The 14,934-nt window shown below is 37.4% G+C and overlaps 1 protein-coding gene across 1 annotated transcript; it reads left to right on the top strand.

The window, feature by feature from the left end:
• Positions 1-2,051: 2,051 nt before the first annotated feature.
• On the top strand, positions 2,052-14,033 carry LOC104542546 (roundabout homolog 2-like; the record flags this gene model as incomplete). Its single annotated transcript, XM_010186894.1, has 3 exons — positions 2,052-2,209; positions 3,841-3,961; positions 13,891-14,033. Coding segments are annotated over 3 exons (422 nt in total), but the record flags the coding sequence as incomplete, so codon positions are not given.
• Positions 14,034-14,934: the final 901 nt, after the last annotated feature.

The following is a 14,934-nucleotide window of genomic DNA, read 5'->3' as shown; positions in this document are numbered from 1 at the left end:
TTCAGAGAAAGTTAATGTTATTTGCTGTGTATCACCCCAAGAAACTATATTTGTCAGCTTCATATAGCAGTGTGAAATGTTCAAGAAAAACACTTTCCTTAATACTGCTGCCAGGAGTTAAATGTCAAGAATATAAAGTCATTATGTCGTGGAATCTGCTGGTTTTCTGGGGATTTTCCACTAACAGATTTGCAGTGAAGTTCTGTCAGTTGTGCAAAGAATCAAGCCAATAACAATTAACATTTATTTTGTGTGTAATAATAATGGAAGAAGTTGATGTTTATCTATGTGCCAGTTATGCGAAAGAGGGCATAGCATTGCCTATAAGTACTATTTCTTCCTGTATATCATAGTAATCACAGAGACACATGAAGTTGCTTCCTAAAATAGGTGATTTTGTAAGACTTTTCTTTCTGGTTCTTTCCCTGAAATTGCTGTGATATTAGCTTTCTTGGCTTTGCAAAATGTTGTAATGCCAAATAATCAGCAGCCCATGATCTTCAGTGTACTGTTTCTGTGTTGTGCATTGCATGTGATTTCTGCCATTGGATCTTGAAACTTTATAAATTCCATTTCTGTCAATTTAATTATTGTGAATCAAAAGTATATGAGTAATTTTTATTAATCAGAAATGTTTTGGGGTTGAGTCTTTCATCAAGTTATCTGTTGGGAAAAAAATTGTATCAATTGGGTGTGTCACCTAAGAAGACTGGGTTCTTGCCAGAGGTGCATTTGTTGCCAACTGCATCCTGTCCCTTTTATGCATCAAGAGCAAGACCTAAATAATCACTTTTTTTGTGTGTTAGAAAAGGAATTAACTTCCAATTAATTCCCTCCTCCCTCTGGGATCTACCTGTGTATCCCAAAATGGGGAACAATAAAAGTTACCTCACATGTCATTTTGAGTGCCACATATATACAGCCTACTCACCTCAGCCCATTCAGATACCAATTCTTGTGCCTATTAATCATATTTTCTTCTGACTTATTACAGAACAGAAAAATATTCAGTTCCAAATGTTAAAATGGGGCACATTTTATTAACACTGAAAGCAGTAAATTATCTCTGCTTATGAAATGAGACTGAGCAATTTCTGCTGAACTCTTCCTGACTTGCCCCTTCACTAGGATACAGTGTTTTTTAATTTCTCAGAGGGCCCTGGTTCCATTAAGGGCGAGAACTGTTTTAAAGCTGTAATGAAAGCCATACGTAGCTGAAATTCAAGGAGGGGAAATGCCCTAAATTCTATTTCAGTAGCTCATTGAGAGCTATTTTCAGTTTTATGTTTATAAGAATGTCAATTAACCTAGAGACTAGGACACACATGGTAGAATAACGATGAAGTGGGTATCTCTTTAACACACTGAAGCCAGCTATTGGACCTAATCCTTCTTTATAGAAGCTTGATTTACATAAGAAGCTGACCAATGCTGCCTAATTTAGTTCTCAAACAGCTTGGTGATTTAAATGCTCTTTCCTCTTAATGTCATGGGACAGCACTGGTCAAAGTGGCAGAAATATTAAAACTAAAAAAGAATAAAATATTCTTTAAATAAATATGCTGGTAGCACACTACTATCAGCTTGATTTCTCTGACACCTTTCAGAACTGGTGATCGCTTCAGCATGTATTTGGTGATAATGATAACAGTCATAATAACAATACCTTTAATCAAGGTGTTACTCTGCAATTCAGTATCAGTTGTGTCATTTCTTACCTATCTTATGCTGAAGTTGGATCCAGGCAAGCCAGATATTCAGAACATGGTTTTCTGTTATGAAAAGAATTCAACATCAGACCTGCAATTCTACTTTTGGAAAAAAAACTTCTATGTATGTGTAATCTGCCTTCATTGGACAAAAGATCCCACCTCACCAACTTCTTTTATGAGAACTTTTATAGTAAATATAAGACACAAAGTAATCACCTAATGGCTGAGTCTTTTTTGTTTATATGCTTAATATTACATGTATTTGCATATATTTTTTCCCACACTTAGTGTCATCACTTCTAATAACTTTTTTCTTCTTTACCTCATTTATTGCATTAGTGCTACGGGATGACTTCCGCCAAAACCCTACAGATGTTGTGGTGGCAGCTGGAGAGCCTGCCATATTGGAGTGCCAGCCACCTCGTGGACACCCTGAACCTACCATCTACTGGAAAAAAGATAAAGTCCGTATTGATGACAAGGAAGAGCGGATTAGTGTGAGTACCAGTCGGGTGGTTATCTATGGACATAGGACCTGCATTGAAACCTTGCAACTGAGTGCACCAGAACCTTACAGCTTTATGGCCTTTTCTGTGGAGATTCATCATTGCTCTTGGCAGTTTGCCGCTCTGAGCTTTTCCAAATAAGAGAGGAAGTTTGCTTATTTCTTCTGGTTTGGGTCTCCAACTTGAACTTCTTGAGACTTGGTTTGTATAACCAGTGTAATGGAGGTCTATTAAAGCTGTTGATTTGGTCATGTGAAGTGCTCTATTAAATGAAGTACTCAGTGGATGTCTTCGACCAATTTGTCCTTACCTTTTCTAGATCTCAGTTCAGAAAAATGAGAATACCAGACTTTATATCAGAGAGTTGTTTTAAAGATAAAATCAGTCATATCTATGAGGTACACAAATGCAAGGCGGGGTGAGGGGGGAATAACAGTTTAGGATGGTATTGGTAATGTTGCATTTAGTGTAGTATTTGGGATGTGTATTCTATGTAAAGGCTGAAGTTCTACTCCACGGAATGATTGTTCCTGAATAGGAATACTTAATTGAGTAAATGAATAACACTGTTTGAATTCTGTGACAGTTCATTCCATGTACTGAATGAAAAAGTGTCCAGCAGAATTATCAAACTTAGCGATTAGAAATTGCATCATGGTATGTGCAAGCAAATAAGATGAATTAAGGGTGTAAGGACATATTTAATTCCTAAGTTTTAAATGCTTAGCTTTTCACTATTAATATTCCTCCTATGTAGTTTTATTCTGTAGGTCATGATATGTAACTCATCCAGAGCTGACCTTATTCAGTGTGAAAGTACTATCAGGACCTTGTTTGTTTCTTTGAATACCTAAGGAAGTCTTTCAAGCTAAACAATCTAGGTAGTTGCTATTTATGGGCCAGACTGTCTCTGCTAGGGTCTACTCAATGAGCGGCAGGGAACTGGTTATCATTCCCTGGCTCTCCAGTTCCTTTGGCTATATTTCTAGCTTATTCTGAAGCACCCTATTGTCCCACTTTTGACATCATCTGTGACTTCACAAACTGTAAATTGTGACTTTATTTTTTTCAGCTACTCTGGTCTTTCACTCTCTAAGCACCCTTTGTAGCCAGGAAAATGTTAAGTCTTATGGGAGTCAGGTGAATTCTCAGTTTGGGCTAGATTGAGCCTGTTTTCGTAAGGGAAAAGAGAAAATCTGTCTTAATCAGTGAACAAGGAAAGTGTTCAGACACCAGTAAAATAAAATGATCTAAATAAAACTAAGTAGAATTGCTTTTTTTCTTGAAAGAGGTGTCAAGAGTGCTTTACATACTATCATGCAAGAAATACAAGCACTCTGCATTGCCGAAGAAGCAGTGAGAAATGTAATCTTTGAAATGTAAAGCACCTAATGAAAACAGAAGAAAAACCTCAAATGCAGTTAAAATCAGTCAATAGGTTAAAATGTGTTCTAGAACAGCTCAAAGATATTTAAGTATATAGGATTATAATTTTAAAGCTATACGTGTATGTACAGACAAAACTTTTTTCAGTTGTGGAACTTGCTGCCTGAAAAGATAGTTTTTTTTCTGATATCTTTTGTTTATCTGAAGTTAAATATATATTCCTTGTTTTGAAACAGATACGTGGTGGGAAGCTGATGATCTCCAATACAAGAAAAAGTGATGCCGGCATGTACACTTGTGTTGGAACAAACATGGTGGGGGAGCGAGACAGCGATCCTGCGGAGCTGACTGTCTTTGGTAAAGTGACTCAAGCTTTTATTTCCTTTTCAGATATCACAGATGGAATTGACCTGGATGACTCATCAAAATACGAGACAAAACAAGGTTAACAAAACACAGTAGTACTGCTTAAGCTACATTTCACAGTTTCTGAAGAACACCAGCTTTCAAGGGCTGCAATTTCTAATTATGGAGCTATGATGGCTCAACATTTTCCTTCTAAGTTTCAGTCTAATTGGAGGTCCTTAGTGATATGCATACACTCAGAAACGGTAATGCAAGACATAATGCTCTCCCTTACTAAATGGCCAAATGTAATTAAGCTACTTCTAATACAGTTGACAATGTCTGCTTAACAGGGATTTGGACCAGCAGTGCCTATTTAAATAATTCCTTGTTCCTATAGGCTTTTGAAATCAAACCTTTGTAGGAGAGCACAAAAGAGCTCAGTTGATGAGTAAAAAGTCATTAGAAAGCATCCTGAGATCAACTTTTTGGATATATGGAGATACTTTTGTCATTTGTTTTTTAAAGGTCATGACACAGTTTGTGTTTCAGCAATAAACCAGGGTATCATTTTGGTTTTTGGTGCTGCTGAATGATTCAAAAATGAATAGGCTTCCTTTGTGAAAGAGCTTCCAGACCTAATGGGCAAGGCAAGAAGTTGTTAGGAACATTTGCCCTGTGGTTAGGGTCTACAGCGAGAATAGAGTAATATTGAACCTAGGGCTGGATCCATCCTGCTAACAACTGGATAAGAAGCAAAGCTGTAAAATCCTGCTGTGGTACATCCTGCAGTCATGACATTTCTATTTACCATTAGCTGTGGTTTTATAGGAATTAGTCAAGAGGTCTTGTGCAAACAAAAGAAAATCAATAAGGATAAAAATGCCTCACTGCTAAAGAAAACACATATGTACATAGAAAAGAGAAAGAGAAATAGTGTTAATGTTCCCTCCTGCTATACCTCTTTGATATTGTTGATACAATAGCAAAATTCCAAATGAGACTGCTTGTAATTCCAGTAAGAATTTTCATAGAAATCCTCAGGTCCTTTCTGAAGCAAATACTCCTAATCTTTTCACCTTCTGCCTAATATGGTGCACTGGAAAACCCAGTTACACTAATTGCCATGTGTGTTTGCTTGTATGTGCAATTCAGCATTTGTCCACTTTAAAAAAAACATATTATGGTATTCATAAAAGGCATACAAAATTTTCTGCTAGACAAGATCTGTGAGTAACTAAGGATTTGCTGTTTTCCAACATTACAAGACTGCAAAGGCTTCCACTCCACTTAGTTTGTGGTGGATTCATGAAAGCATATGACTTTTAAAGACAGAACTAGTATACTTTGCAAAAGAACACAGAAGGGTTCTCTATCAAATTATTATGTCCTTTGCAGCCAGTCTGCTGAATTTGTGCCTCTATACAGATGTAAAAGAGACATGACATATCTTCTTCATCAGTTTAAGTACTGATAATCTCTGGTAATACTCCCTGTGGATAGCAAGCAGATTGCGGTCCTAAACTACAAAGCCTTAAGAAATCCTTAAGAAAATAATTTGTTAAAAAGCATTGAACTGTAGGAATAAAAACTGAAATATGCATGTAATTTTGTATCCTGCAGAGCTACAAGAAGTATTAGGTTTGTCTTGATATGTAAAATAATACATAGCCAATTACAATATTCTGATTTTTTTACAGGATTTAATCATAGCAATCAACTTGTAAAATACAGTCTGGGCCTATTTTGTGAATACTGAACAAAATCATCATTAAATGAAATTAGATATTTTAATTCTTCATAATTGTGTTACCTAAAGAAAATTGTATTTAAAATTCCTTTCCTATCTGGTTATCTTCCTATCTAAAATTCCCCTTCTATCTAGGTATTTCTTTCCTATCTTCCTTTTTGCTGTACAAGAGTAGCATGCAGGAAGTAGGTGCTCAGGTTTATGTGATTTGACTATCCTGTGCACATTTTCTAGTTGTCACCAGGCCCTGAAGCTCTGTGCTGGTGTACTGGGATCACTGTATAGACATATCCGGGTTGGTCTTGGTCCACTCAGTATAAAAGGAGGTAGCTTGGCTTTGCCTTCCACCAGCAGAACAGTTGTATTCCATTTCTGGACTCCAAGCAGCAGCTCGTGTGTGGGTGGGTGCGTGTACAGTGCACTGGTGAGCATTATCCATGATGTTTCCAGGAAACAATGTATCTACTGGGCAGTCCAATCAGTCTAAGCATACACAATAAATCAAATAAATCCAGCAACTCTGGGAAACATCAGATTGGCTGTGCATGTTCAGATTGACTTCACTGAATGCACGCAAAACCACAGGTCATTTATTAAGTCCACAGCCTTCCTCTAATATGACTCACAGATTTGCGGGACATGAGGATAGTGCAAATATTGAGAAAAATATGCTAAAATATCATAATACTTCTATATTATTAATGTGCCCAACTTTAACTGTTTTGACCAAAGTTGAAAACTGGTCTTATAATTAAAATGAAGATATTTTAGCAATATACTTAGAGAACTTAATAATGTGGCTGGCAAGCCTACAGCTGGTGCTAATTCTGGAGAGGAATGTGTATTAATTAGCTGATTATTAATGTCTCTATTCCTTTTCCAAATAGCAAACCCCTAAACCCTTTACATAGTGTGAAATGAGCCTTAGTAAACGCACTACTCTGTAGGAAAAGGAACTGTTTCATACTAGTTCTCAAACCTTTCCAGGAATCAGCCTCTTATTACTTTTGGCGTTGCAAGTTTTTCTGTAATACCCAAAGTTAATTTCTGCATGTGACTCGTGACAGATCTCTGGCTCCCTGTACAGTCAATTTAGCTTGAGGCATTGCCTCTGGAAAAACTGAGTCACTGTAGTGGCAACTGGTGGCCCAGGGGGAACAGCATGGAAGCTTAGTCTAGAAGATTGCACCTTTCCTGAGTTTTTAAAAAATACAGTAAGTTGACAATAAGAACCTTGGAAAGAAGTAGAAGGAGGAAATTGAAGTTTCCCATGTGCAGAATGTATCCTTGGCTGGGTACCCATTCAATAACCTTTACTGAGAGATAGTTGTGGATAATACATTTAAAACTTTTACAAAACAGGTAATATTTTTTTCAACTCTGTCTTCATAGGAAACCTAGTTTTCAGCATTTAGGCACTGCTAACAGCATACTGTTAGTGGTGGAGTAGATTGCATTTCTTTTGTTCCCAAGTCATGATTCTTCTACTAGCAGAAAATTGCCAAACTTTCACAGTAAAATATCATAAAGCAAACTGATTATAAATGCAGTGTTTCCCAAAATTATTCTTGTGTTTTGAAAAGTGACAATGATGCACTACATTTTGTTAAGTCTTCTCTTTCAAGTACTACTGCTAGTTTTTGCCTTTATGAGGCTCCAAGGTGTAATTTTGGAGTGAAGCAAGAAAACGGGGCCTGCCACCTTGTCTAAGATGGCCTTTAAAGGAAGTTAACAAAAAAATCCATCAATCTTAACATTCACAAAAAGATGCAACAAGGTACTTTATTATTGTGGACGTACTGTTCTAAAGGCCAAATTCAGAAATGTAATTGATACAAATTAGGCTGCTTTGCTTGTGTTTGGGCTCATAGCCTTTGGCTGAACAGAATTAAAGCAAGATGCGAAACAGAAACAGTTTCATTTCAATTTGTAAGAAAGCTTCTAAATGCATGCTGTGGAGCTAGAAATTAAATAAAGAATTACTTTTTAAGTTAGTCTTCTATCATTTTGTCATACTACGACACTGTTCTCAGATAAGTTTTCAAGTTGTTTTAACTATTTCTGACTCCTTTTTGTTCCTTTGGACCTAAAATGGTATGTTTGAAGAGAATGTACAAAGGTATATCTTGTATATTGATTCTGAAGCTCAGTGAAATCAATGAAAGCCTTAATAAATCAACTTCAAGAGGCTGGCATCAAGCAGTGGAAAAAGATATATTTAGAAGACCCTCAAAAGGATATAAAGCATAACTAAGAAGAGTACAAAAATGTCTTAAAAGATATGTCAAATAAGACATATTAAAGATTGTTTTGGATTAATCTTTGATTTTAGCTTTGGTATCTGAACCTTTTTTCAGCTAATAAGGTCCTGTGGGATGAAGAGGTATTTTTGTCTGATGCTTGAAGAAATATTTGTGTTTGAAGTTCTCTAGACATTGTCAAGCTGAAAGAGATACCATAGTTCCAGAAAGAGTATACTATGTTGACATGATGTTAGAGGAAAAAAAAATGCCCAAATCCCTTAATGTAGACTTGGTGCCTCATTTTACTTTCCTGAGCTCTGACGACATGGAAGGCCTTAGCAGAAAGTCTTCTCCCATGGTATCCTAGAAATTAGTCCCAGAAACCTTCCTAGCCACATAGAAAATTTACTAAGACTGGGTATACATCCACAGTTCACGACAGAGAAATTGGCAGGGTGTATTTTGCCCTTCAGAGCAAATCTCCTCCTGTTTTTCTTTAAAACCTTGTATTTCCCACTTGCAGCTTATTTGTGGCAGTCTGCAAAAAGCTAGTTTGACTTTGCAATATTTGTTATCCACAGATACTGACAAGTTGTAATACGATAATGACACTGCTATGAAAAAGGGTCTGATTTGGTCTCCAAAATTCTCAGTAAAAATTGAAATTAACTCAGTTGTAGATAGAAAAAAATGGAGGAATACACTATCAATTGATACAAATCATTCTACTTTATTTGTATGTGCATCTTAACAGTGCTCCATTCCTTTAGTTTGCAAGCTCATCACATCTTGGGTATCACATCAGTGACTCTCATCACTTCTTAGAGTATAGAAATTTGCAATGTCTACACAAGTGCTTGTTTCCTAAGGGAAAAATGGAAAAGTCCATAAAAAAGGCTATAGAAGAATGTCTTTAAATATAAAACCATCTGGTTTTTGCAATTGTATTTTCATTTATTTCGCCAACATAGGTAAATTCTGTGCGATCCTAGTATCCTGTATTCCTCCATGTCTTCATTTTTGGCAGAGAGATTTATTCAGATCATGTCACAGTTAATGAAATACCTATGCTATTGACAGCATTCTGAAGTGAAACTTACTTCCAGCCATCTAATGTTTCTTTTTTTTTTCCTTTCCATCGGAATGCTAAAGTGAAAAAAGATTTTAAGTATTTGCTAGTAAATCACTCCCCAAAGCCTTTTAATTTGTGTTTTAATGCTCCTTTCTAGAACAAGAAACATTTTTAAAAAATGATACCTTCTCTCCAGCAAAGACAGAGAAAACAACTCTAAATCAGATTTAGCCTCTACATTAGGGGGACCATCAAATCCTTCACTCTAGCAGTTGCCTCAGCAGAGAAAATATATTAAGGTAGTTAGGAACATTTTAATTAGATTGAGGTCTGTATATGGCTGTCTAACTTTCTGAGAAACAGAGAAAAGGCAGTAATGCATCTGAAGGTCATCTGAGCCTCTCTAATAGACTGTGATACTCAGAGCAATGGTTAAAAAGAGGAAAAATTGAGTTCTGGGGTCAAATTGTGTCAGCACCCAAAGCAAGGAAAGACTTTCCCTTTTTTTTCTGGCTAGGATCAGTTCTGTAGGTTTTCTTGCAGTGCATATCTCGAGCACTTCAACAGATTGTAGGTATGTGTCCAGATTGCATTCACAATCCCCTATTATAACTGTAAGCAAAGTTTATTCTGAAGTTATAAAGGTCACCCTAGTAATAGCAAGACTGGTTGACATGACATATAGCCGTGACCTATTTTATATATTTTCTCTTCAAAGATTTTTAATATTCATCAGAGAAACACTGGAAAGTAGGTACTTTATTTACTCAGTGAAAGCTTATAAAATAGCTGTATTAAAACTTTTATATATGTCTATGATTTTAAATTATTAGCCTTTCTTAGTGTTTCTCAAATATATTGTGTTCTGTATGCTGTTGACAGAGTAATATTTAATTATACCACAAGGCTTTATTTATGGGCAAATAATTTCAAAAGAAAAATATCAGAATATTTTTATTCAAGTTTAGCTGTGAAACTAAATTTAACCTGGCTGTGTGAAGAAACCTTCTTTATTTAGCATGCTTGGGCAAGCAGTGCTCTGTCTCCTGAGAGATTAACATTGTAAGCAAGTTATGCAGGTGACTCAAATCCAGTTAATCTCACATAAAGAATGTTAATTGCATTGGCAATGGCATTCACTGATCACTTTATAGCTGCATAATTAGCTATTGGACATATTCAAGGGGCTGTCTGTGTGATACAAATTCAGGAAACAACACAAGAGAGAACTTGTTCTTTCCTGATTCACACTGTGCAAAATGCAGAGATGATGGAAAAATTGAAATAGCAGTTATTGGCATTTGCATGTCCTTGCTAACTGAGATCTCTACTTACATAGCTATTTATTTTCTAGCATATTCTTAACTGTTTTGGAAAATACACAGTTTGAGAAGCTGACCTGAAACAGACATTTATGTCTACTCCTAAATTACCTTGATGTGGAATCAGGTCATTCATCTAATGGCTTCTGGGCCATCTACTGTCTCGTCAGCTGGGCTCTCCTCAAAATGTGATAGGAATTTATTTTCTCATCTCCTGTTTAGAAGTATTTACAGCCCCAAGTAGCAATTTCATAAATATGCATATGTTACTTTCTTAGCTGTTCACAGGCAGCTTTTGTAAACTTGATCTAAAATAATTTTTGTATGCAGACCAAGCCAACACACAGGCACATGCAGAGTTATTTAAATTCACTGTGGATGAACCAGGGCCTCTAAAACAACTATGAGCATGCTGATCTGGATCTAAATTTCTTGGTTTAGGATCATCTCTTGAAAAACAAATATCAAAATGTGGAGTGCATTGTGTACAAGTTCAGAGTGGAAGTTGCTCTGAACTATTCTTAGGAGAGAAGTTGTGAATAAGATACTGTTGCAAACTTACAGAAAGTTTCATTAAGATATTTCCTTCTAGGTCCACATAATTACAGACAGGCCAAGTGCATTGCTTAGCCTTAATGTTCACAACTAATGCTTTTGTTACTTTGTCCAGTTTTTATAAGTTTGTCAAAATGAAAAGCACTTTTTTTCCATGCCTGATTGGAAACCTGACTTTTTTATTTTTTTTAGATTGTCAAAATAATTAATTCTTCTTTAAGAATGTTGAAGTTTCTGCAGTTTGGAGTGAAAGGGATAATTGAAGGGAAAAGGGGAAGGATTTGAAGGAGAGGAATGGAGGAAGCTTTTTGTCCTGACAAATTCAGGTCACTCATATTGAAGAATTACAGGGACCTAAAATTTGATGGAAATAGCTACGCTGTGCCAGAGATGTAATATTTTGCTTGTCTAAAGAATAGTCACTGAATTTTGCACCTCCTAAAAAAAATTAAAAATCATCAATTCATATGCCAGAGACACCAGGTGGAATGCAGGTTTGAACAGCATCTTCCTGCAACTGCACTGTACTCCTGCTGCTGTCACTCTCCTGGGATGATGCTTGGTTACTTCAACCAATTTTTCTTGTGATAACGTTGTGAATGGGCTGTATCTGAGTGGCACAGAGAAAAGAAGCCCCAGTTCAACTGTAGTTCAAGCATACAGTGAAGAAGAGTCAATTTGCTGGGTGGTGTGAAGAAGTGAGGGACATAGTTGAAACGGAGACTGGGCTTGTGAACTGGCTGTGTTCCAGCTGTGAAAAGCAATATTCTGGGCTAGGACAAGACAAATCAGCTAAGGAAGCAGCTGACAGCTGGAAAGAGCTGGCACAGCCAATGGCTGGAACGGACAGGGACTTGAGGCACTGTCACAGGCTGGCAAAAACACGTAGGTGATGGTAGGAGTAAACCTAGCTGGAGAGTGGGATGGATCAGGAGACTGTGTGCACGGGAAAGGAAAAATCTGATGAAGCACACTCAGTACAAGGAGCTGTAGGTTATACATGGCTTGTATGCAGACATGAAACAGGGAATAAAGACTGAGATTTCAACGTCCAGAAAGAGACTAGAACTGAATTTGCTTGCCCAAATGCTGCTGGAACCTGCAGGTCCCCGGCAGGACTAGAACAGGACAAAAGCAATGGCCTGGGAGATATGAGTAGAAGAATCTCTGCCCATTAGACATGTTTTTATCTCTAGCATCTGGAAAAGTGCAATAGATTCTTGAGCATGTCTATTCTTCTGCTGACAAAATATGTTTTACCCTGCCAATAGGTCCCCACACTAGTATCATAGAATTCCTATGTGATGCCATCACTCATTTACATAATTATTAACAGGGGATTTTGTGTTCCTTATTTTCCATCTTACTATTTTGATTTGTAAAAGTGAACATTTTATTGGCTGCAACTGAATTCAATGAAAGCCGAGCTTTGAACAGACAAAATTAATGCTACATTCTGGAAAACAAAAAAGAAATTGGCAGTTTTGTGTCTCAGGTTGAGCATCAAAATTTAGCAGATATTTTTTACCTTGCTTTCTTAGATCTCCATCGCACCTCAGGGAGGAGCTATGAAAATAAGTGAATTGTTTATGAAGCATTAAGATAGGTGTAATGCAGGTCAGGAGGAAATTAATAATTCTGCCTTTGAATTGAAGTTTGAGTAGTATGACAGGAGGCCACCCACTAAATGGTACAACTAGACCAAAATACTAAACACCTGATCATTAAATGAATACCAACAATCTGGAGATGTTTGGGGGAAAATGGTATGTGATCATGTAATTGCAACCACTTCCATAAGGCATAAACAGAAAGGGAGTGGTTAAAGGGCACACAGATAGCCTTAGTTCTGGCACTCAGGTGTTGCGTGCTTGATTTTGCAACCTTTATTAATGTTCCTTTAATCGGGTTTTTATTATTATTTGGTTATAATAAATATGGTTAGCCAACCCATAAACTCAGCTCTGTACTTATCAAGACAAACTGCCTGAGTCAGAATCTGGTATTGCTTACATCTGTGTGAATTTTGAATAATTTTTTTAAGTGACATCATACTCTTCAACTTGCTGAGAATGAAATGTGAAATGTAGTGTGTAACCAGTTTAAAATGTCTTTATAATAAATCCCTGTCTTAAGTGGAAATACTGCTTCATATAAAACCAGTCTTATAATGGTTTGACTCTAGCATAAATAATTTATGACAATAAAAGTGCGGTGTGGCTAGGAAAGGACAGAACAAAATTTATGCAATCCAAAGGCAACTTGGAAACTAACCCCAGTGACATCCTTTCAAATGAAATTACCGGTACTTTGAGTTTGTACCAGTATAACTGAGATCAGATTGTGGCTCTCCATCTGGATTTTAAGCAGGCCTGCACAACATTATGATGATTAATAATATTTGTAGCTGTGCAGGCTAACATAACAAGGGTAAACAGAAGTTATTATTCAGACCCTAATTTAGTTTTCTGTGGTGAAGTTAACAATGGGGATCAGGGAAGCTCTGACCTCTGTACGACAGTCTGCAATTGGATAAGATGCGTAACACAGAGTTTACGTTTTCCTCCAAAGCATCAAAATATTGATTATTGCCAAAGCAGGCTGTCTCCATTGACAGCTCATATATCGCTAGAGCAGGCAGGAGCTTTTGGATCATGCTCTGTGTACACGATGGTGCAGAGCCAAAACATTCACATGGAAGGATATGGCCTCAGAGACCTCTCGGCTGGTGTGGCAGGTGGGCAGTCAGTGCTAGCACAGGCTTCCTTCTGGTGGCACTTGGCTCTTGCGTAAGGACTGGATGCGACAGTCACTGCCTCTCCCGCCTGTCAGTCATCTTCCAGGCCCTTTATGTGCATCATCAGTCCCACTTGTCTGAATTTGTGGAGCTCAGCCTCCTTTCTTCGTTCTGTGAATTGGTAAATAATAAGATGCTGATAAGTCAAAAGTGTTCATTTCAGCCCTCTGACTCACTAAGGAATTTTAATGTCTCTTTCAAGAACGGCCCACGTTTCTGAGGCGACCGATTAACCAAGTGGTGCTGGAGGAGGAAGCTGTGGATTTCCGGTGCCAGGTGCAGGGGGATCCCACACCCACAGTCCGGTGGAAGAAAGATGATGCAGACTTACCGAGAGGAAGGTGAGAGCAACATTCATGTTCCCCACACTTTCAAATTTCAATTGTTGAGTAATGCTGGCATCACTCCCTACTACTTATAGTTTGTTATTTGACGTTATGGCCAAGATTTATTTCACATATTGCTGGTCTTTGGTGCTGCAAAACCAATTCCAGAGTCAGCTGAGCAAGGAAACCCAGGCTGGGTTGAATTGTCCAGGCAGTGAGAGCACATGGATATTTACTGAATTTGCTGGAGAAGGTAAGGAAGTTTTAGGAATGTACTGGTGATAGTAGCCTTTATAATAACGTGCTGATACCAAAAGAGAGAAAAGTTGGCTGTAGAGTTGCAGAGCCACTCCGATGCACTAGCAGGATAAATTAGAAGCAAAGCACTGTGGTGGGCTTTGTTGGCTCCTTGGCTCAAGTCTTTTAAGTTGTTGAGGTAACAAAAACAACAAACTAGCAGAAGTTGAAAACAAAGTTGAAATCCAGAACAGGCCCCTTTGTGTTAAAGAAAGATTCTTTCAGTCTGGAGGATACGCAGAGAAAATTCCGGACTGAGCAGGGGATGAGAGTCTGTCCTAGAAAAGAAGATTAAATTAGCTTGACTCCTTTCAGCTAACATAATAGAGTTTGGTCCTCACTTTCTGGAACTTTTTCTCATTTTGATTATATTATAAGAATTATTATAAGATAAAAAAATCTTAACACAGAAATAGGTCTGGGAACAGGAATGAGAACCCAGGTCTCCATAACCCAACCAATCCTTCTGGCCCTGTGAGTCCTGATTAATTTTTCCAGTTTCATGCTTTTAATTTCAACAGAAGACACGAGTAGTGCCTTTTTTTTTCCCCTACTACAGCTGATTGTCCTTTTCCATCAATCTTGGTTATTCCTGGGATATTGCTGATGGAATTTGAAGAATG

The sequence above is a fragment of the Mesitornis unicolor genome, unplaced genomic scaffold (assembly GCF_000695765.1).
Source record: "Mesitornis unicolor isolate BGI_N332 unplaced genomic scaffold, ASM69576v1 scaffold17836, whole genome shotgun sequence".
NCBI classification, from domain to species: Eukaryota; Metazoa; Chordata; class Aves; order Mesitornithiformes; family Mesitornithidae; genus Mesitornis; species Mesitornis unicolor.
Note: the sequence above shows the minus strand (reverse complement) of the source record. Positions and strands in the feature narration are given on the sequence as shown.